This window comes from Embiotoca jacksoni, unplaced genomic scaffold (genome assembly GCF_022577435.1).
Source record: "Embiotoca jacksoni isolate LCO1_2020_lvr unplaced genomic scaffold, fEmbJac1.0.p SCAF_7, whole genome shotgun sequence".
Classification (NCBI taxonomy): domain Eukaryota; kingdom Metazoa; phylum Chordata; class Actinopteri; family Embiotocidae; genus Embiotoca; species Embiotoca jacksoni.
The window spans coordinates 8,375,666-8,395,966 of record NW_027185425.1 but is presented as its reverse complement, the minus strand read 5'-3'; the positions used below and the strand labels follow the sequence as shown (position 1 = coordinate 8,395,966).

The 20,301-nt window shown below is 41.1% G+C and overlaps 2 protein-coding genes across 2 annotated transcripts in view; one reads left to right on the top strand and one right to left on the bottom strand.

Moving 5' to 3' along the window:
* The first annotated feature begins 13,324 nt into the window (after positions 1-13,324).
* Positions 13,325-16,489, top strand: cfap300 (cilia and flagella associated protein 300). The gene is made up of 7 exons (XM_069176726.1): positions 13,325-13,434; positions 13,513-13,594; positions 13,991-14,060; positions 14,216-14,373; positions 14,462-14,634; positions 14,725-14,791; positions 16,028-16,489. The coding sequence occupies exons 1-7, from the start codon at positions 13,325-13,327 to the stop codon at positions 16,157-16,159; spliced, it is 792 nt and encodes a 263-aa protein (XP_069032827.1). The 3' UTR covers positions 16,160-16,489.
* Positions 16,490-16,692: 203 nt separating this feature from the next.
* LOC138214884 (potassium voltage-gated channel subfamily KQT member 4) overlaps positions 16,693-20,301 on the bottom strand; it is a 46,457-nt gene continuing 42,848 nt past the window's right edge. Inside the window, exon 14 of the mRNA XM_069176725.1 lies at positions 16,693-20,033. Within this exon, the coding sequence (XP_069032826.1) occupies positions 19,830-20,033 (204 nt within the window). The 3' untranslated portion in view covers positions 16,693-19,829. The remainder of the gene's footprint in view (positions 20,034-20,301) is intronic.

Here is a 20,301-nt window from a genome sequence, read left to right as displayed (position 1 = left end):
TTCTCACTTTGGTCTATCACAGGGCCAACACATAGAGACCGACCAAAACAAAGACCGTTCACACTCTCATTCCCACCTAAGGGCAACTTCTTATAGAATCACCAATTAACCTGACATGCATGTCTTTTGGATGGTGGGAGGAAGCCGGAGTACCTGGAGAGAACCCACGCAGGCACAGGGAGAACATGGAAACACCACACAGAAAGGCCCCGGGGATCGAACTCGGCACCCTCTCGCTGTGAGGTGGCAGTGCTAACGAGTGCACCACTATGCCGCCACTTTAAACGAATCAAAGGTTTCCAAATTTCCAGATCAGAAAAAATAAACAACTGTGAAAGCCAAATAAAGAAATGTCTATCAAACATTTTGTCAGTGCATTACGGCGGCCCAGAAATCGCTGTAAAAGGAAGACTAAGATGGTGCAGTCTGATATTTTACTACAGATGGTACAGCACCTGTTGAAATTTAGATTCTTATTTGTTGGCATATTACATATCCAAAACTCCAGTAATTAAAGAAAAAAACATAATAATAATGTTAATTATTAATTAGCTCTTTTTTTTTCTTACATTCCAAATAATGAACGGTTAACCCTTGTGTTTCAAAAATGTGTTAATTGAAATAATGGTGAAATAATCAAATTGATAATTGATTCATTCTTTTTTGAGCAGAAATATCTCATTCAATCCCAGTGTGAGTGTTTGCTGGTTTTCTATGTCTTTTACAATCATCTTTGGGTTTTGGACTGACTATCAGATGTCATGTTGGACTGAGGGAAACTGGGAAGTACTTTCGAGATCATTTAAAAAAAATTTATACCCAACAATTAATAAATAAATAAATAAATAAACTAAGTGACAGATCAACTGATCATAAAAATAATCGTTAATTACAGGCACACACACAAAGGGGCAGAAAAAAACAACATATACTCAATAGCAAGTGCATTGGGCTGATTTACTAAACTAAAAAACACACTGGAGTTTTTTGTTGTTTTTTTTTTATGGCAAAAGCAACTGTAACATCATTTGTGTGATCAATGGGACGTTTTATTGCAAAATTATGTTCGTTACATATTAATCGGTAATATTGTTTCCGATCATTTTGGGGGAACGGCATATAAAATATAAAATGGTTAACCCCTAAAATAAGGTAATACAGATTTTAAAGTTTGTATTTTGAAACAGAAAAAAATAAAAAGTCATGCGACACAATTGAAGGGGAGTCAAATGTGGGTTCTATAGTTTCTCATGCAGTGTCTCTGTAAAAAATATTTTTCAGGCCTGACTCCAGTGATCTTCCCTGAAAAGCCTGATTGGGACACACCACAGCCGTTAGTCCAGCTGACGTCAATCATCGGCAAGATTAAAAACCGTGTCTCTAAATCACACGACAGCCGTGAAAAGCTCTCAGTTTCTATCAGTACTGTAAGAAAAGATGAGGTTCACTTTTCATACGATGCTATAAATACGGTTTGAACACCTCTAACACAACCTCAGGCCTCCTGAAGAAAGGCACTCTGAGTAATGTTTACGGTGTTTTATTGTCACCACCTTCTCGATCATTATCATACTTTTTTCTGTGCATGTGGTTTACCTTTCTGTGATGATTGATTCCGTTGTGCTTACCACATAAAAAATGCTATTTGCACAGCTGCTGGCATACAATGAGTCACGTATACAGTAGTATGGCTCTGATGCTTCATTGACCGTAAACACACAAGAACTTGATTGTAGCCATTTGCATGACAAGATGTGTGTGTGTGTGTGTGTGTGTGTGTGTGTGTGTGTGTGTGTGCGAGGACCCTCAGATAAGGCGTAACAGACCCCTGAATCAGAGGAAGTCACCAGACGAGGGAGTGTGTGTGATTCACCCTCAAATCATCAGTAAAGACAAGAAGAGTGAATCATCTCGGGTGTTTGTTCGAAATACATTTCACAAGATCTGTAGGCGGCGTGTTGTAACCCTCGTGTATGGGTGTACATTTGACATACAAGCCTGACCCAGACTGCAGTGACTCAGGATTTAACAAGCCGTCCAGATGTTTAACCACGGCAGTAAATTGAGAGCAGAAGTAGAAAAAAGGAATCACATATCAGAGCAGCTTCTGTTTGTGAGGTAATTTCCAGAAAATGGACTGAACTGTGGAGGCTGGGGACACACATGGTATCAATAGAGCCTATACAACTCAAAGATCTGTCAGCGGGGTTGATATGGGGGAAAAAAACAACACATACAAACACCCTCAAATAAAAAATTAAAAAAAAGAGGTGTGGACTTCCAGATGTGCACACTTTTATGTAAAAGTGCTTTATGTGTGTTTAATTAGGAGCCTTCAGGAAAAACAAACTAACACTGACATTGGAACTGCCAGGCGCATGGCGTGGACTGGTCTCATTCACACACACACAACACACAACACACACACACAGAGTCGTCCTGGGGAACAATCCCTCTCTTTTTCCTGAGCGTTGCATCATAACCATCCCGCGATGCTACGCAGCGAGGCCGGGAATACCAGCTGCACTGTGTCAGGGTGGAGGTCTGCTCTCATGACCCCGTGGGGGAGTGGAGATGCATCCATCTCCAATTCTCTGGTGCCTTTCCTCTTCCAGGAACATGCCGGACGTGTGTGGTTGATAGTAAACAAGAACGGGCGTGCTGGCAGCACACTAGCGCACGTGGACAAGAGCGCGTCAGCGATCACTCGAGCAGTTTTTGGAGGCAGTTAGCAGCAGGTGTATGGAAAAACACCCACACGCTCGTGTTGATGAGAAGCACAGATATTTGGGAGACTATCAGAATTTCATTGTACTGTTTGTCCTTCGTTTCTGCAGCTGGAGCTATAGCAATTTTGTTTTTGAGCAGGGGATGTACTTTTGTTTGGAGACCACAAGACAAACAAAATAACTCTCACAGCTTGAATATGAGGAATACGAGATACAGCCAGATTTGTCCTTGTTCTCAGCGTAATGCTCTTGTTCGGGCTCAGATTGCTTCTCACGTCTCCTGAAATCTACTTTTGCTTTTGTTCTGCAAATCGCCAAGATAACACACCAGCCACAACAGTCGGCCGGTGCAACAACGACAGATGGAAAAAGGAAGACTCTTTATTTTTCATCAGTAGCTGTGAGGATGTAAGAACTCTATGACGCAGAGTTTTGAGATTTGAAACTGTAAAAAGAGGATGTGCAATTCCTGTCAATGACTGACTGAAAGGCAAATAAGTGAGGCGTAACAAATCAAGACGCGCGTACAAAACACACCATTTATTTTGTTATATAAAAAATGAAGGTTACTTGTTATCTGTATTACTGTTGCTACTGTTGTTGTTGATTTGTATAAATGTAGCCCTTTGACATAGTTTGCTTGGAGAAACCAGATAGCTGAGGGGTAAATATACTGCAACACCATTTCTTTCCAGGGTTTTCTGTTGCATGTCACATTTTGAAACTCTCCAATTGGCCTTTAATTAATCAGAAGTGACCCCCATATAAGCCAAAATTAGAAACAAACCACTGACTTGCAGACTGAGAGGTGACAGATTCTGAATCATTCGGTCATAAGAAGCATGTCAGCAAAGTCCAACACAGGTTCTGCTCCATAAGATTCATCAATTCAGCAGGAAGTTGCGAGACATTATGGCCTGGAAAAAGCTAATTTAGTGGAATTTGAGTGACTACTGAACAGCAAATATGTAGAAACCAGGGGCATGACTTAAAAAAAAAAAAGACAAATATCCACAGTATAACCAATACTCAGCATTAAATCACTATCATCACGTTTCGCGGTCCTCCCAGGACTAAATGGTAAAGAATTTTTTTTTTTTATTATTTGTCATGAGTTAATGACAAATTTAAGTTTTGTTTTTTTGTTGTTATTTTGACAACAAAGTGACAAACAAAACTTAGTTTTCAAATCATGCATGAATTTAAACCTGGGATGCATCACGTACTTTCTTCTTTATCATGACAAAGATCTGAAACTGTCAAATGCAGCCACTATAAATCCATTCAAAAGGGTCCTTGGTGATGTTTTATCACTTCACTTCACGGTAACTTCGGAGCCAAAGATGACACACTACGGAAGAAAGGCAGTGCCTCAAGGTGTCTCGGTCTAATCAAGTTCAAACCTATAATTTGTTGCCACAAGTATATTCCAAGTAAAAGTTACTTTGTGTGGCGTGCACGGGCTTGTGTCTGTGTTTCTTTATAGTTTGCAGCAATATCTCAGTGTATGAAGGTGTTTTCGCGCAAGTCAGATCCTAAAATATAACAGATTGGTCGGTTAAACTGCGTTGCAATCATCACATCTTATGTAAAAACCTCAAGTGAAAGACTCAGCTGGGGAAACAGATTCTTTAACTTCCAAAGGGAGGAAACCTAACATTGGACAGTGAAAGAGACATTTGTACAAGGAGTTGAGATGAGTGTCCACTGGGAGAAGTGAAGAAAAACATTTCACAGACTCTCCCTCTGATACACACCCCTCTCCCTTGTCGATGATGTCATCTCTTCCCTTTAAACTAAAAGACGAGAGGAAGTCTCAGGTGGTCCTTTAGACGCCCTCTCCTCCATCCAACCATCCATCTCTCCATACATCCCCACGGGGGACTGACCCATTCGTAATAGTCCCAACACCCTCGCTCAATACCCGTCACCCATCCGCTGGAGGCACTTATCTCCCCTAATGGAGCATAAAGCATCCACGAGGACCGTTCCGTTGACCTCCTTATAGGTCGTCACGCCAACACTTAAAATGGTGAAGTCAACTCGTTTCAAAAGATTTATGACAATGTGTGGCTTCACTCACAGGGGAAACGTAAATTTAAATGAAATGTCTGAATCCAGTTCAATTTGAACCCATGAATTCACACCGTTGACATCACAGACCATTTCAACAGTGGTCACCTGTGAGGGAACAGAGAGCAAGTGAAAAAGGTTTGCACAAAAGAAATGAGAGTTATGAGACAGGAGTTGATTACTGTACTTCTTTTTGATGAACTGTGTGAACTTATTGTTTTCCTGTTAATAGCAGTGTGTTATAGTGTCACACAACTAGTAATTCACACTTCTGGAAAGTGCCACTCATCTCGCTGTGAATTAGTACATAATGCATTAAATCCCGTTTTCCACTGCCAGCATCGGCTCGGTTCAACTCTTCTCGCTTATCTTGGTTTTCCATCGAACAAAAATTCTGGCTTGTACCTGGCACCTGGTGCTATGTTTGGTATCAACTCTGTCGAGCTTCTAAAAGCAAGGTGAAGTTGACGTGGCGGGATGTTTTCACTTGCCGTTCACCATTTCATACATATTTTGGTAACGAGGAAGTGATTTCAGACAAAGCCATAGACAGTTACTAATGTACCTACCTCCGATAACTGTCTCCCATCCCTTATAATAACTTAATCTTGGAATCAAAATGCCACTATGGGGGTGTAATACAGCACGGTACAGAGAAAATAGAAAGACGCTGGCGACGAGCACCAATATGTTTCCGTCTTACTACATTCGCTCAACTAATCCTGCCAGGAGGTTCTCATCACAAAATCTGTACTAGTGAAATTGATTAAAAAAAAAATACCATTCACGGGGACAAGAGTTCATCCGTGTTGCTGAATCACTGCGTAAATAGATATTTTAGAATTACTTGTACGATTCATCACAGACTGACACGTGTACAGCTCGAGTATCTTTTCCACTAATAAAGTGGGGAAAGGTGGTCTCTGAGGAAGAGTTCTATTTTATCTGGAGCGGAGTCGAGTCGAGAGGGCCAGCGGTGAGGCCCGGGGGCTGCAGCATCAGCAGCGCTCCTCAGCTCTCTTCTGTTTTTCATCCGTTTATCCAATCTCACTCCCACAACTGTAACACAAGCGATCCGCTGAACTCCACAGGGAGTCAAGACTGAAGAAACATCTCGTGGCTTGGAACAATTTGGTTTCTTTGTTTATGCTGGTAATTGAAGATATTTAAAGGGCTTGGCGGGGTTATTTTAGGCCAATATTAGACATCCTCTGGTAATTAAATCTCTGCTCCCTCTTGTGTCTCCCGCTCCTCTCTCAGCAAGTTGTTTGATACTTTCTATTCAAGCACAACAGGACAATCGCAGATCTCGCTTGCAGGAAGTCAGCTCGAGGACACATAAAATAAGCATACAAACATGAGCATGTATTCAGAGCAGGAAGCAGCAGGCACGATTGAATGAACTTTGTTATTAATAGTGAGTGTCACAGGAGCAAGATTGTGTGTCGGAGGCTGCAAGAAGCTGGCAACGACTTGAGGCGACATTCCTCGACGCCTGCGGAACATCCAACATGTTCCATGTCAGGCGACTGTACATGGGCCGTAACCGTGGAGACGGGACAGAAACGGGTCAAACAGAAGTGTCGAGAAGCAGGATGAGGAGTGTTTGGGTTGTCTCACAAATGTCAAGGGGGCGAGAGATGAGCGAGCTCGAGAGGAACAAGTTCAGTCATCAGCTTGATATAAATGGAAAGTGTCGTCAATATAAAATTCACTTGGTGTAAAATGCTTCTGTGTCGAGTAGTTTTAAATGGAGTCTATCGATAGGATTGTGTTGACGAACTGGAGCGGGATATCATCTACTAACTCTCCTCTGTAGATCAGCAATCAGGCTATTTTAAAGCAGATGCTTTGTGTCATGTCGCGTGTATGTTACACCCACACCAACAAGTTTTGAAACACACAACTTGTTACGTTTATGCAGCAATACATTTCACCAGCCTCTCCTAAGACTGATCAGTTTCAGATTTTGGTGAGGCCTAAATCTCACATTAGAACACGTTATTTAAATTGGTACTAATTTAATTGAATTTGAATTTAAACCAGCATTTAGCAATAGTATCTGAGGCGTTAGGTAACATCAGTAAATGTACAGTTTGGTGTTAGCTTGCATGTGGGGCGTTTACAGGACATTGAAGCTACAGAAAATAACCCGAGTTTCACTCGCCTTCTCTAAACAGCATGAAAACTAAAGATTTGTACGGTAATGTATAAGGTCATTTTCTTTTTTGTGTGACTTGTAGATGTTGTCTGCTGTCGATAGCTACATAAATAACATTTCCCCCACAGAAATGATGGACTACTTGTTTGTTATCCAGCCACCACTTGCGCAGAGCACGGCAGCACAAAACAAAACATTTGATCTTGACGGCAGGGCATAAATGCTGTAGACTTCCAGAAGAAGGTTTTTTTGTTTGTTTGTTTGTTTTATTACACTGATCTCTGTGAAATGTAAAAGTTGACAGCAAATAATCATTTCCAAACCTCAGTTCATAACAACAAAACCAAATGGATTGATAAACAGCACTCGAGGTGAGTGGAAAATGTTTGTTCTAACCAACATGTAAAACAGGAATGCATCAGTCACGTGTAATGGTTGTGACTTCTGACCCCTGTAGACCTGAAACCGCCACATCTGTACAACCACAACACTAATCCTGTCAAGACCATCAACACAGCTCCTACAAGGCCAGCACTATCTGATGACGCCACCTGTCATCCATCAATTAGTTTTATGGGAAGCTGCTGACAGCGTTAAGTTAAAGTGTGGCGAGTAGGTTGGGAGTAGACAGTCCCACCAGATGCTATCAAACTCACATTAAAAGGACAGACACATCAGTGACGGTCTTATCTTGGCAGACCTTTTCTGCCTGCGGCACCTTCCCACTGCACCTCGACCTCTCTCCTCCCTCTCTGCTGTAACGGCCTGTCCCCACAAGGCTCCTCCAGGATTCCCATATCTTAGATACACTATCACACAGTGCAGAGGGAAGACTTAACAAACAAGGGAAAAGGAAGAATGTGTGCTCTAAGCAAGACGTTACAAGGTGGCTCTGGTTTCTGGTTTGATCGGGGATTTTTCAGAAGCACAGCAGTTCAACTTTGAGCAGAGAATATACTGGTATGTTAGAGGAGCAGCTTCTCATCTGTTTCGTGCTCCTTTGCATACACAGAAATTCAAAACCTGAAGGTCAAGACACCCATAGGGGTCTGACAACAAATATGTGGGGTCATGAGATGATTAAAAGGACAAGACTGAAGAAATAACCTTTCTGGACATTTCTTCCCTTTAAAAGGTCACAACCCTAAAAAAAAAAAACGTAGCGACCACTGCATCACAGCATCCACTAGGTCCTCTTACAAAATTTGGAAAGTTGTTTTTAAATCCTCAAACTTTACTTCAATCAAAACTAGGAGGCCAATTCTAGAGCGAGCACAGACCGCCACCACCAAAGGACATCAGTCCACTCTTCTATTGTATGAAATTTTGCGACCATAATCACTCTGAATGTCTGAACATATTTCCAAAACTATTAAAATGATGTCAGTAGATGCTTCTTTCTGGCTGAAGCTTGGGGACCCACAGAGCCAATAACCTGCACCTATGATTAGCATTTGCAGCTGATGGGTTTTTTTTTTTTCTCACGGTTCTGAACCGTGATTCCAATTCAGCAAGCCGTGAGTCTCCAACGCTACAAAAAAAAAGAAGAAAAATACTATATTTATTACAAATACCATTATAACTCATGGAGGCAGAGGAAACATTTAACATCTAACAGACTAGGCAAGAGAGAGAAGGAGAAGCAGAAGGAAAGAGTCAAGTCTAAGCCAGCGAACCTGAAACAGTAGTAGAAAATGAGGTCGAAATTCTGCAACATAGGCGCTTTCAGTGGGGCAAAGGTCTGTTACAATTCAAAATGAAATGCTGAAGTTCACCAGTTGCGATGTGTTTGCTGACGTTTACAAAAATTGCAGATTCTATGAAAGTTATTTTTTTTTTTTTTTGTGCCTTTCCTGCATTACGTTGCCTGCCCGCTAACTTACTAAAACTATTAACCCGGCGCTTCCACAAAACAAACAAAATGCACTCTTTTCTTCAAACATGCAATTCATAAAGCCAAAGTAAAATACAGTTGCTACGAATAATATAAATATGATTGCTACACCCGTTTTCCATTGCCGCACATTTCAACATTTGTGTCGTAAACCATTTCGAGCAGAGAGCGCTCACGTTCAGCCAAAACCAGCGGCAAAAGTTAAGCTCAGCTGCGAGCTAAACATGGTTAATGACAACAACTCAACTTGTGCTGAAACACGCTTAATGGAAATAAACATCAAACCTTCCCACTCCACCTGCGACCATCTTGCCCCCTGCTCACATTTGTACATTAACAACATTACTCAAACCTACTCACCTGTAAAAACGTCGCAGACGCGCGTTGTTGTTAAAGGTTTCTGACGCGGAAAAGTCGGCGCATGCGTAGATCGAACATTTCAGGACACCGTCCGGTCCACACGGGATTTTTTTTTTTTAATTAGAGTGTTTGTGGTCAGGGTGGTTCACCAAGCAGTGCCCTCTGGTGGCAAAAGTTGGTAATGACACTAACTTGGACTTTTCTCATGACTTCTTCTTTCCTGTGTGCAGGAAATAATACATTCAAAAATGTAAATAAACAATATGTAGGACACGGTGCCTCATTAATGAGCTAACTGTCCTCACATGTAATGTATTCTAAATGATAAAATAGCGTTTAAAGTATAATACAAAATAAAACAATGAAACGGCGAAAGAATGTAAAATGTTCAGTAAAGCTTAAAAAAAATTAATTTGAAGAATTTTCGGGAAAAGACTAGTATGACTTACATATACACACTCTCTCCATAAAGATATCTCACATTCTGTAAAACAAGTAGGCTCTTGTGCAATCGCCAAGTGAACCACACAAATAGAAACACACCACTGTACCTGAACTAACAGGGATAAATTGCCACATTTGGATCTGGGTACGGTATGTTGACATGAAACACACTGCTCTACAGCACCACAATATGCCATTCAAACACAGGAGCTCGGTGCAGAGGGACTGAGACTAATCAAGTTCCCACTGGGACTTACCAACTGTGTTGGCTGACTTTGTACAGAATAAAAAGAGCTCAATAACAAAGTTCCCTCTCAACATGACATCATTAGGAAAAGTTTCAGACACAGATTTAATCATTATCAAAATACACCAGCAGGATTTTTCCATTGTTCTCCAAGTCCAGACACAACTCTTTCCCTTGGTGTATCTGTCACAATAGCAGAGCCACTCTGTTTCCTCTCTGTGTGTCTATTTGTGAGTCAAACAAATTCTCATACCTTACTGCTCTGCAAAATGCAACGCATCATTGCCTTCAGCTTATCTTTTAACCCTTGTTTGTTAGTGTGTTCTCCTTTTTACTCGACTAGAAGAAACCAAGCCAGGTATTAAAACTTGACCCCGTGAAGATGTTAAATGCCCTTTCTCTTTTTGTGAAACGGTCCTCCTGCAAGCCACTTCCTTTTTTTTTGTTGACATTTGGGAATGGGAAGCACGGCCTTCACTGACAGAGTCCAGATGAGTTCAGCTCAGTAGCACTTACCAGCCAGGAGTCCCACCAGTGACACTGAGTGCTCCGCTGCCGCAGGCCTTCTCCACTCGAGAGATGTTTTACTGAAATATTGTTATCACTCCGAGCTCCTGTGCTTGACTTTTCCCTCACTGTACTTCTCTCTGCCATATCTTTCTGTGCATATCTCACTGTTGCGCAACACACATGCATGCTGCCTACAGGTGAGTATGCCATCTGATAATTAAACATCTCTGACTGTAATCTCTTGTTATAGTCTAAGTGGAGAGATGCAGAGAGAGGAGAGGGAATTTGAGTTCAACCACTGACTTGTGAATGTTTGCTGACAACAACAAAACTTGAGAAGGAATTTGGAGAGGGTCTTTGATAGCAACAACAGCTTTTCTTTTGTGTTTATGTCTCTTCTCTGCACGTCGTTAACTTTATTATTATGTGACCCATGTGAAAACAACAGTTAGTTTGTAAAGTTTGGGAGATTTTACAGTTTGAGTAAAGGCTATAAGAAGAAAGTGAAATACAATAATGACTTCAACAAAGATTTTCTATTATTACAAATGACAAAACATAAAGCTTTTTCACTTACAAAACTTTGCCCAGACACCAAAAAGAACATCTGTAATAGATCTCAAAGGTTATTATTTTTTAAGCTTATTTATTTTGGTAAATGTTCAATTTGATTTTTATTGCATGGTATAAACTTTCTTGACACTGCCAGACATAAAATTCTGCTGTATACACTGAATGCTTTATTTATTTCCTGTCCTGTTGGTCAAATAGTCGTGAAATTTAAATATATTGAGTCTAAAAAAATAGAAGAAGGGGCCTGCAATCAGCTCCAAATGGTCTCAAAGGTTCAAAACATACAGACAACATGACATCAGGGTAATCCCACGTAACTAAGTTCTGTGCAAAAGCCTTTACCATTTCCATGGAGAACATTTGGAAAGAAACTACTGAGGGCTTCTAATGAAGGCGGAGATGTGTCCAATCATGCGATCATTATTTAACAAAGTATTACAGGGCATTTGGGATATCTGCGATTGAATCTGTGAAGCTGGCGTGGAATGAAATGATCACAAACTGCAGTCATCTCCCAACATTTCTCAGCTGTTTCGTCTTCTCACCTGCTTTGCCTTCCTGCAGTTCTCATCCTGATTGATCTAATGAGCAGGAATCAAGTGTAGAAACCACAAAGCAATCAGCAGACAATGGGAAGAATTCTTTTATTTTAATGACCTGACTCAGTTCTGTCATGTTATCCGCTGGCTGTACAGTGTCAAAACATCAATTTGGTGCAATTTTCTCCCTCCGTCAGTTCAACCTTTGGGATGTGAGAGCTGTATTTGGCCCATTTCGGGCCCATCTAGCTTGTCATAGTCTAGACACAATGAATTATCACTGGCTGTCTGTTTTCATTGTGAGAGCATGATATTTAAATAAGGTTCAATTTAAAACTCAGCTTATCATCGGTAATTTTTAGAATGATCTAATTGTAAACTTGTGGCTAATATGGTCACATGATGTTATCAGTTGTCATTACATCATAGTAGAATTTATTACACATTACATTACACAGAAAGTGGGGCAGGACGAGTTTTTAGCCACATTATCATGAGGAGCTGTGTAGATTGTGCAACAGTACATACATAAACAAAAACTAGTACAATTACAAACCGACTATAAAATGTGATCTTCTCTCGCTTTAAAAGCCAAACTTCACCAAAAAAAAAAAAAAAACACCAGACAAACAAAAACTAGTACAATTACAAACCGATTGCTGGAGAGAAACTTCCGAAGGACACCAGAGCTCTTTAAATGAAACGTCAAAAAAGGGGACAATCTATAAATGTCAGGTTGATGGAAAAGGGGCCTTCGCTTTATTGTGCCTCAGGTGTCCCCGCCAAATTGAGAATATTACAAGATTTAGTCATTTGAGGCAAACTGTGCTTCACAAATAACTGTTTCACATGTGCTGAAAGGATATTTAAGGGATTTAACAGCTTGAAGTAAGAGTAAGTATGAGAAGGCAACCAAAAAAACAATAGACAGGCTTAAGAATGAATAAAGGAGGAATAATAAACATTTTGTTCAGACAAAATGAAACCAAATCTTTTGATTTTAACAGAGTTTTCATCCGCATTGTGTTCTTGAACTGTGGATGTTCAGTCTTTCATGATTTTCGGGACTTGACCATAATTGACTTTCATCCACGACAAAGTTTAATTGTTTTGACTACTGTTGTTTCTAAACTCAACTATAAACTGTTGTTTAAATTGGAGCGAATCTGATTTTTTTAACAAAGCACCTGGGTAGGATACCAAAACTTAAAAAAAAAGAAGGCAGACTGAGAAAACAAAGTCAGAAACCTCAACAGGATCATGGTGGAGATGAAAGTCAGGAACACTGTGGGGAGATGAGTAAAGATAAGAAACACGACAACAACATCGCCCTCTGGTGGCTGGGAAGACAACTCCAGGCAAACGGGTTGTTGTTTTTTTTCACCCTGGTTAACCACAGTGAGCTAAATAAGGAGACTAGAACGATTTGGAAGTATATTAAGGACAAAAAGATGACGCTAACAACGTTAAATAAAAAAAATTAAAATGATTAAAATAACTCGTTATATTAGCGCGAGCCGTTTGAAAAAGAGGGTTCTGGTCTCAACCTGGTACGTCACTGGCGGCCGTTGCCTAAGCAACAAGTACACAAGACAAATGAGATGGGTAAAAAAGACAAGACTGGTCACTTTGATTATATTTCTTACAACCGGAACAAACCAGCAGAGCTAGACGCTCATTGGCTGTTAGTGAGTCCATCTGCCGCTGATTGGCCTGTAGACGCCCCACAACCTGTCACCTGTTTTTGAACAGGAGCGAGACTTCTTAGGTACATTTTACAACAGTGACAGAAAGATGGAAGGAGAGAAGTGCGCGTTTGATCCGATCTTTTCTTTTAATCGCCTTCCCACCAAGAAGTTCTCCTTCCTTCAGGACAAACACACTCTGGCCCTGTTCATGAAATGGTGACGTAATAAGTTTAACTCATCTGAAAACACTTCAAAGTTATGTTCCGGTCGCTAATGTACGTGTGTTACATGCAGGTCCATGCTGGGGAGGATTTCAGCTCAGGCTTACAGTTTTGACCAAAGTTTCTACCCATACAACAGTCAGAAGTTTGCACTGGTAAGGCACACCTAAGATGTAAGGTTACTAAAATTACAATAATGATCAAATTTAGTACAGAAAACTGAGTGATCACTCAGTTCTATTGTGGTTTTTACCTTGTATATTACAGTTTGAAAGACAGTAAAAGTATTTTTTTTATAGAAAATTAAAATTCTCAGATTTTGATAATCAATTAATCAATTTGAGATATTTTTGGGATGAAAAAAATGCTAAAATTCTCTGATACTATCTTCTTAAAACACTGTTTAACATTTTTTTTTTACCATGTTCTGACAAACATGTAATCCATTATTCGAGAAAATAATTGACAGATTAATCGATAATTAATAAAAAAAAATAAAAAAATCTAGCTTTATGTTATGTTATGACCTTGGTGTCCCTCTGTATACAAAGTGTTTCTTCAGAGACCCTGACGTGGTATCCAGTCTGAGGAGGATGGAGGCCGGAGTCTGGGTGCCTCTTGGTATGTCATGCCCTCCAGAAAGCCTTTCATCACTGATAGAAGGAAATTCATCTCATCTGCTGGACAACATGTGCAGTCAGATCTCTATGGAATGTTTTGTTAACATACATCCTTTTCATGTGTGTGTGTGTGTGTGTGTGTGTGTGTGTGTGAAGACAAGCCAGTGGTGTCTGTCAGTGTGGAGCCTGTGCCGTGCACCAAGGTCTCCATGGAGCTGTTCGATCCAATCTTCTCGTGCGGCATCCTGAGGCCCTCTGGGCACGTAGTGAAATGCTTTCATGACGTCCACCCTGACTACGATGAACTAAGACAGGTGACTCTCTCCTCTCCTTTGTCTGTCTGTCTCTAACTATCTTTTTTTGACGAGGAGTCACTGCTCTTGACTTCATCGGTTTCTCCAGATGTTGCAGGAGGAGGATTCTGAGAACTACTGCGTGGTCGGGAGAGAGGAGCGAGGAGAGTTTCTCTTCAGCCTCTTCAAGCACCTGTGTCTCGGGGGAGAGCTCTGTCAGTACGAAGACACCATTGATCCATACATCTGTACCACAAAGAAAATGTACAAAGATCTGATCAGGTGAGCAGAATCTGGCCATCTTTACTGTCTCACCCAACTCAATACTAGACAAAAAATAAATGCACAGATTGTAATATTTTCACGTTGTAGCGTGCAGAAGGATCCAGAGACGAAGAAGATCAGCGTTGTCTCCACGGTGCTCAAAGTGTGTGCCCATGTAAGTGACTGCTTCAGTGTCTGTTTGTGTCACCTGTGAAGAAAAAGGTGTGTCGGTCATTAATCTTTTCAAAGAATAAATAACTCTAAACAAACACCAGTGCCTCCCAGTTTAGCTAAGAAACTAGAAAATATCTGATTGCATTGTGACTGATTGGCTGATGACTCAAAGCCACTGAGAGCCGATAAACGCACGCTGTTGAGAAGACAATTATGGTAAGCAGGTTTACATTCACTTAATGTCTGTGAAGTTTCTGAGTCATCCAGTTCAGTGTCAATCTAAGTTTCATCCAAAGGCAACTGAACTTCTTTCGTTTCTTGAAGACGTTTCTCTCAAATCCGAAAGGCTTCTTCAGTTCTTACTGACTGGAGGAGAATCGTTTAGGTCACAGGTGGGAACCAGCTTCCCTTAAAAAGTATCTACTGTTGCATGTAGTATGAATACAATTGGGACATACTACTTCATCAGAAAAATGCGTCTTGATCTTTGACCCACTTTGTCATATCTGTCGTGATCGGGAGCCCGACGTTTGAAGTACGAGTACGCTTCCTGTTAATGCCGCTTTTTTTTTTCTTCTTCCTTTTGCGGGCGGAGCATTCGATGTCTTTCGATGTGACTTATCTTCCGTTTCACAAAGGATTGTGAGTCAGAACAGCTCGAGTAGCATGCTGGCCTGCATAATGCAAAATACCACCGAAAGCAGTAGGACATCCTGGTACTTTTGGCATCCTACGTCTAACATACTAAGGATTGGGACATACTAAATCTTTTTTTGGCATACTAAATAGTTTGGTAGTGCGGATATTGGAACGCAGGCATCGTGCGAAAGGGCGCACACGACCCACAAGAAGTTAAAACCTTGAAGTCCTTTTGGATTAGAGCCGAAGCGTCTTCAAGAAACTAAAAAGAGTCGAGTTGCCTTTGGATAAAACTTAAACTCAAGACTTAAAATGACTTATTAACAAACAGTAGTATTCAATGTAAATCTTTAACTAATCTTAAATTGAACTGAACATTAGTATTTTTGTAACGAGTAGGATTCTTTATGACTGTACTGCTTTGCTCATTTAGACGACACCTCAAATTTAACCTCAAAAGAAGCACTTTTTTGTTAAATGTTACAGAGTCAGCATCCAGCTATGAATTAAGATATTACTGAAACACTTTCAGAGAGATGAGAGCCGCATCTGTTGTTTCCACAGACCTTAAACACATTGCATTATTTACCCTCTGCAGGATGAGTCTGGCCGATGTTTCCCTGGGACACGTGAGGAGGAGCAGACGTTTGCCTATTTGATTGTCGACCCGTACAAAAGACAAGTGACTATGTTCTACCACTCCTACGGTGTGGGTAGCTTTACTTTGTGACAGTGAGGAGCTGGAAAAGGTCTTGCTGCCTCAGGAGAGCCTGTCAGTGTCCGGCTGGACACACAAGCTACGTACTGTATGTACAAACATCACCAGCTCAGACCAGGAGCTCACAATGACACTGCAGTGAGTTTTCTCATGGTTTTCATCTTCAGGAATAATTTTGACCTCATAAGTAAAGTGAGTGAAGATCAGTCCAATGTAGTGAACATCAGAACAACAGGCTCACGAATGAGAAGGAACCGCTATTTTGATCTGTCAAATTGTCAATAAAATGTTCTGGACCTGGCCTACATAAATGACAAGAGCATCTGATTGACAGCTTATTGATTCCAGCTGAATTTTGGTCATGAAAAATAAGAAGCAACAAAACAGTTAAACATCACTTTTTTACTCTTCCACATCTTCTGTGACGGATCCAGATCATATGTTAAATAATTCCAACACCTGAGATAGAGGTTTGTTATCGTGTAAATAGAAAATATTGTGTGGAATAGTTTAATTTGTAGAAAAAGAAGAGACCAAAAGCAAAGTACAGTCCAAAGATCTTTATTGAAACAAATAAATTAATAAATTAGTCAAGTGATCTAATTTTCTCCTCAGAAGATACACGCTGTCGTATCTTTTTAAAAGATCAAATAGAGGTGCACATTAGATTAGAAAATAAATCAGCGTCATATTTCAACCATTGGAATTGGAAGACTTTGTTACATTTGCATTTTTGCTTATTGCTTCGATCAGTTCGTGTTTCATTTTTACAACAGTTCCAACAGCTACTAGAGCAGATAAAGAGCAATGAGCTGGAATGTCACATGGCAGCGAGTCAGTGAAAAGACGGATGAAACGACGTCATGAAGAAGAAGAAGTGAAAAAGAGAACGTGCAGATTTGAGTCATGCATAGCATTCAGTCAGTTAGACAATCAGTTACTGGTTCTTGGTTTTCTAGACTAGCGCCCCCTAGTGGCCTCAGAGGTAGTTGTGTGGAAGCCATTCGGATCTATGTGACATGCTTTATGAAAGGACACATGCCTGCAGTTTCCTGTGACGATACAAACGTCCATGCTTCCAGATCTGATGGGTGGTAAAATACAGTGAGGGTGTTGATGCAGGGAGGTCCTGGCAGAGGTACAATGATATGCTGAATGTATAGAAAATATCAAAGTCTACATCAGTCATAAAAGACTGACTGTGTTTCTTTAGGTAGTTGCAAAACAAAGAACATGGCTATCCTCATGTGATAGTTCTACGAAACAGCTTTCTCCAAAGCATGTTTAATCTTTAGGTTTGAATAAGAAAGCCGAACAAGATCAGGGCACAGAAGGCACGGGTCACTTCCTGTCACATCTTGATTTTAAAATTTGACACGAGACATCCTTCAGGTTTTTTTTTTCTGCTAATACTGGGGCCACCACGAAAACAACAACATGCAGTACAGTGGTCTCATATTGTTTCAAGAAGCTCAACATTCCAGGTGACAATGAAGTCTAATATCGCCTCTAATAAACACCTTTGCTATTAATCTAGGGCAAAAGAATAAAGCTACTTAGCATTTCTCCATGAAATGAATGCAAAGCTTTGGATGACGCCGAGAGCAACATACCATGAACAGATCTACAATAAAAAGACAGAGAAATTAAATACATTCACTGTTCAAAAGTCTGGGCTTGGCTTGAATGGAAAAGTGGAGCACCTGAGTCAACCGGCTTGACTGGACCAAATAGTGCAGGGACAGAAGAAATGTTGTCACTGGCCAAATACAGAACGGTGAAGGTTGTCTCAGTCGAAACAGGCCGCAATTATGTTAAGAAAAATATAAAGGCTCTGCAAGTCGTGTCCTGATCAGTTGTATGAAGTTGTGTCGTCCACGATTTAACTCAACAGAAATGCTACATTTATTTAAAGATCTAACTGAATTAAATATATTAACTTAAAAATCCTACATTCACTTTCACAACCGAAATCGTAAAAAACAAAATCTGGTATAGGTCACAAAATATCAAGTGCATGAACACAATTACAGTTAAGAAATCAAAAGAAATGTCAGAAATATACATGATAAAACATGTGTCATCAAGTGCCAAAGTATTTAAGTAAAGGACTTGCTCTCATTGTTGATGAGTCCGTGTTTGCATGTGTTTGCATTTGTGCACACTCCAGTTTCGTCCATCAGCACAGAGCGTTTCGTGAGCAAACGTCCCCAAGAAAGAAAGCAGAGAAGACAGAGGAGAGTAAAGACAGCCCGTCACCTTTTGGGCACTCTGCACGCCGTATTTGTACTGAAGCTGCGAGGCCGGAGCGAAGGACGCGTGCACTCATGGGGATGACGGTCTGGAATTCATGCAGTCAGACCTGGATGCCTTACACGTTATTCGCTGTTGAACACCGCACCAAACTGGCCAATGAAAGTTTGCGTATCATCTGCAGGTGCGTGTGACATGCGATGACAGCACAAGTGAGAAGTAGCCTCATGAGTGTGAGGAGGGTTGTGAAGTATTACTGCCTGCCCGGACCATCTGAAAGGGTAAACTGGACTCGACGCGAGTGACCAGAAGCAGTCCAGAAAGTGTCACATCCATGTCTGAATTCGGAGCGAGGTTTTTATCTACGGGACTGGTCCGACTCGAGGAACATGCACGTCAGGAGTGTGGGCTGCAAGACAGAGAGCATGTTAAAGGGCATGTTAAAAACATGAATTTAGGTTACTAGAACAGTCAGAGAGGTACAGCAGCCTTAAAAGTATCGAAAAGGAGGGATTGTGGACCGATGAAAGAATGTTTTGGCTAAAATGAGGAAGGTTTCTCATTTAAATATCAGCCAAACAGGAAATGTGTGTTTTTTTGCAAGTGGGCTTGTTAGAGACCAAACCTCAAAGTGAGGGAATGGAGATCAAAATGAAGAACAAGCTCTGTTTTCATGCAACATGTTTGGGCTATTAACGCAGGATTTACACATGTAAAAGTCCCGTAGTTTGGGTGAGACGGTGTACCGTGGAAGTGTGGTGCTTTGGCGAGGTGGCTGTCAGCTGACTCTGTCCATCCAAGGTCCAAGAGAGCACTTTGTTTCTGCGTCGATGGCTCCTTCAGTGCTTATCAGTTGATCTGGCGTGGCGGGACCCATTGCATTTCTCACAGTATCAAGAGTTGTGACGCCATCCGGAGCTATGACTGGCAAAGTACTGAATGATTGACTGGCATGGCACCTGCAGTGCACAGTCTCAGCAGAACTCTCAGTAGGTTGATTCAAGCAGCCAATAAACAAAACAAAAAAATGATGATGAGGGGAAAAAAGATAAAATTTCTCTAAAGATTGAAAAAAAAAAAACTTCTGATCATCTACATTTGAAACTTTAAAGGAGGCAGAGATACAGAGCAGGAGGTGAGCGGCTGGGAGTGGTTCAGTAGTCAAGTAATCGTGGGTTGAGAGCCGTGCGCAGAGCGCGGCCTTGGCTGAGGCTCCCTGTCAGGTGGAGCCATCTGGTGGCCTCTGTCTGCATCAGCTCTGGAAACATTCACTTGAGGGGGAGGGAGGGGTGGAGGATGCAGATTCGAGACGAGTTGTTGCAGACAGAAATGAAATGAAGAGATTTCGGCTGCTCAGCGTGAGGACTCAGCCGGAGGAAGACGTACTGTAAAGGGATCGTGTCCGTGAGTTCGAACGGGCGGATCACTGTCATTCCAAGTTGCCGCTCTCGGATTGGGAGATGTTGAGTGTGTTGGCGGAGGGGAAGAGGTCTCTTTGGTCCGTGGGACTGTGGTAGTCCGATGTCAGGTCGGGGTCCAGCAGGGAGGACAGGGTGAAGTGGGAGGAGCCTTTCTTTAGGCACTGGGAGTAGAAGTTGAGCAGGAGGTCCAGCTTGTTCTCTATGGACTGAACCTAAACAAACACAGAGAGGGACCAGGCTATTTCATCAGTCCTTCTAATGAGATAAGATAAACATTGAGTTTTCTCTTCCTGTTCTAATCCAAAGATAAAATACTCCTCATCGTTCGTTAACTGAAAGACTGATGAATGAGTAAGAGGTACATCAATAACATCAGTCTTTCAGTTAACAAACTATGAGGAGTTTTGATGATTTTGTTTGCTTTTGGTGGCCTAATTTGTTTTAAAACTGACTTTACGTATAAGAAAGTAGTTCCACATA

Bases quoted from the DNA above. Each gene is read 5' to 3' on its own strand.
- cfap300 (XM_069176726.1), top strand. From the start codon at position 13,325: ATGGAAGGAGAGAAGTGCGCGTTTGATCCGATCTTTTCTTTTAATCGC. The intron at 14,061-14,215 runs GTATGTCATGCC...GTGTGTGTGAAG, and splicing joins CGGAGTCTGGGTGCCTCTTG to ACAAGCCAGTGGTGTCTGTC. The intron at 14,635-14,724 runs GTGAGCAGAATC...TTCACGTTGTAG, and splicing joins ATGTACAAAGATCTGATCAG to CGTGCAGAAGGATCCAGAGA.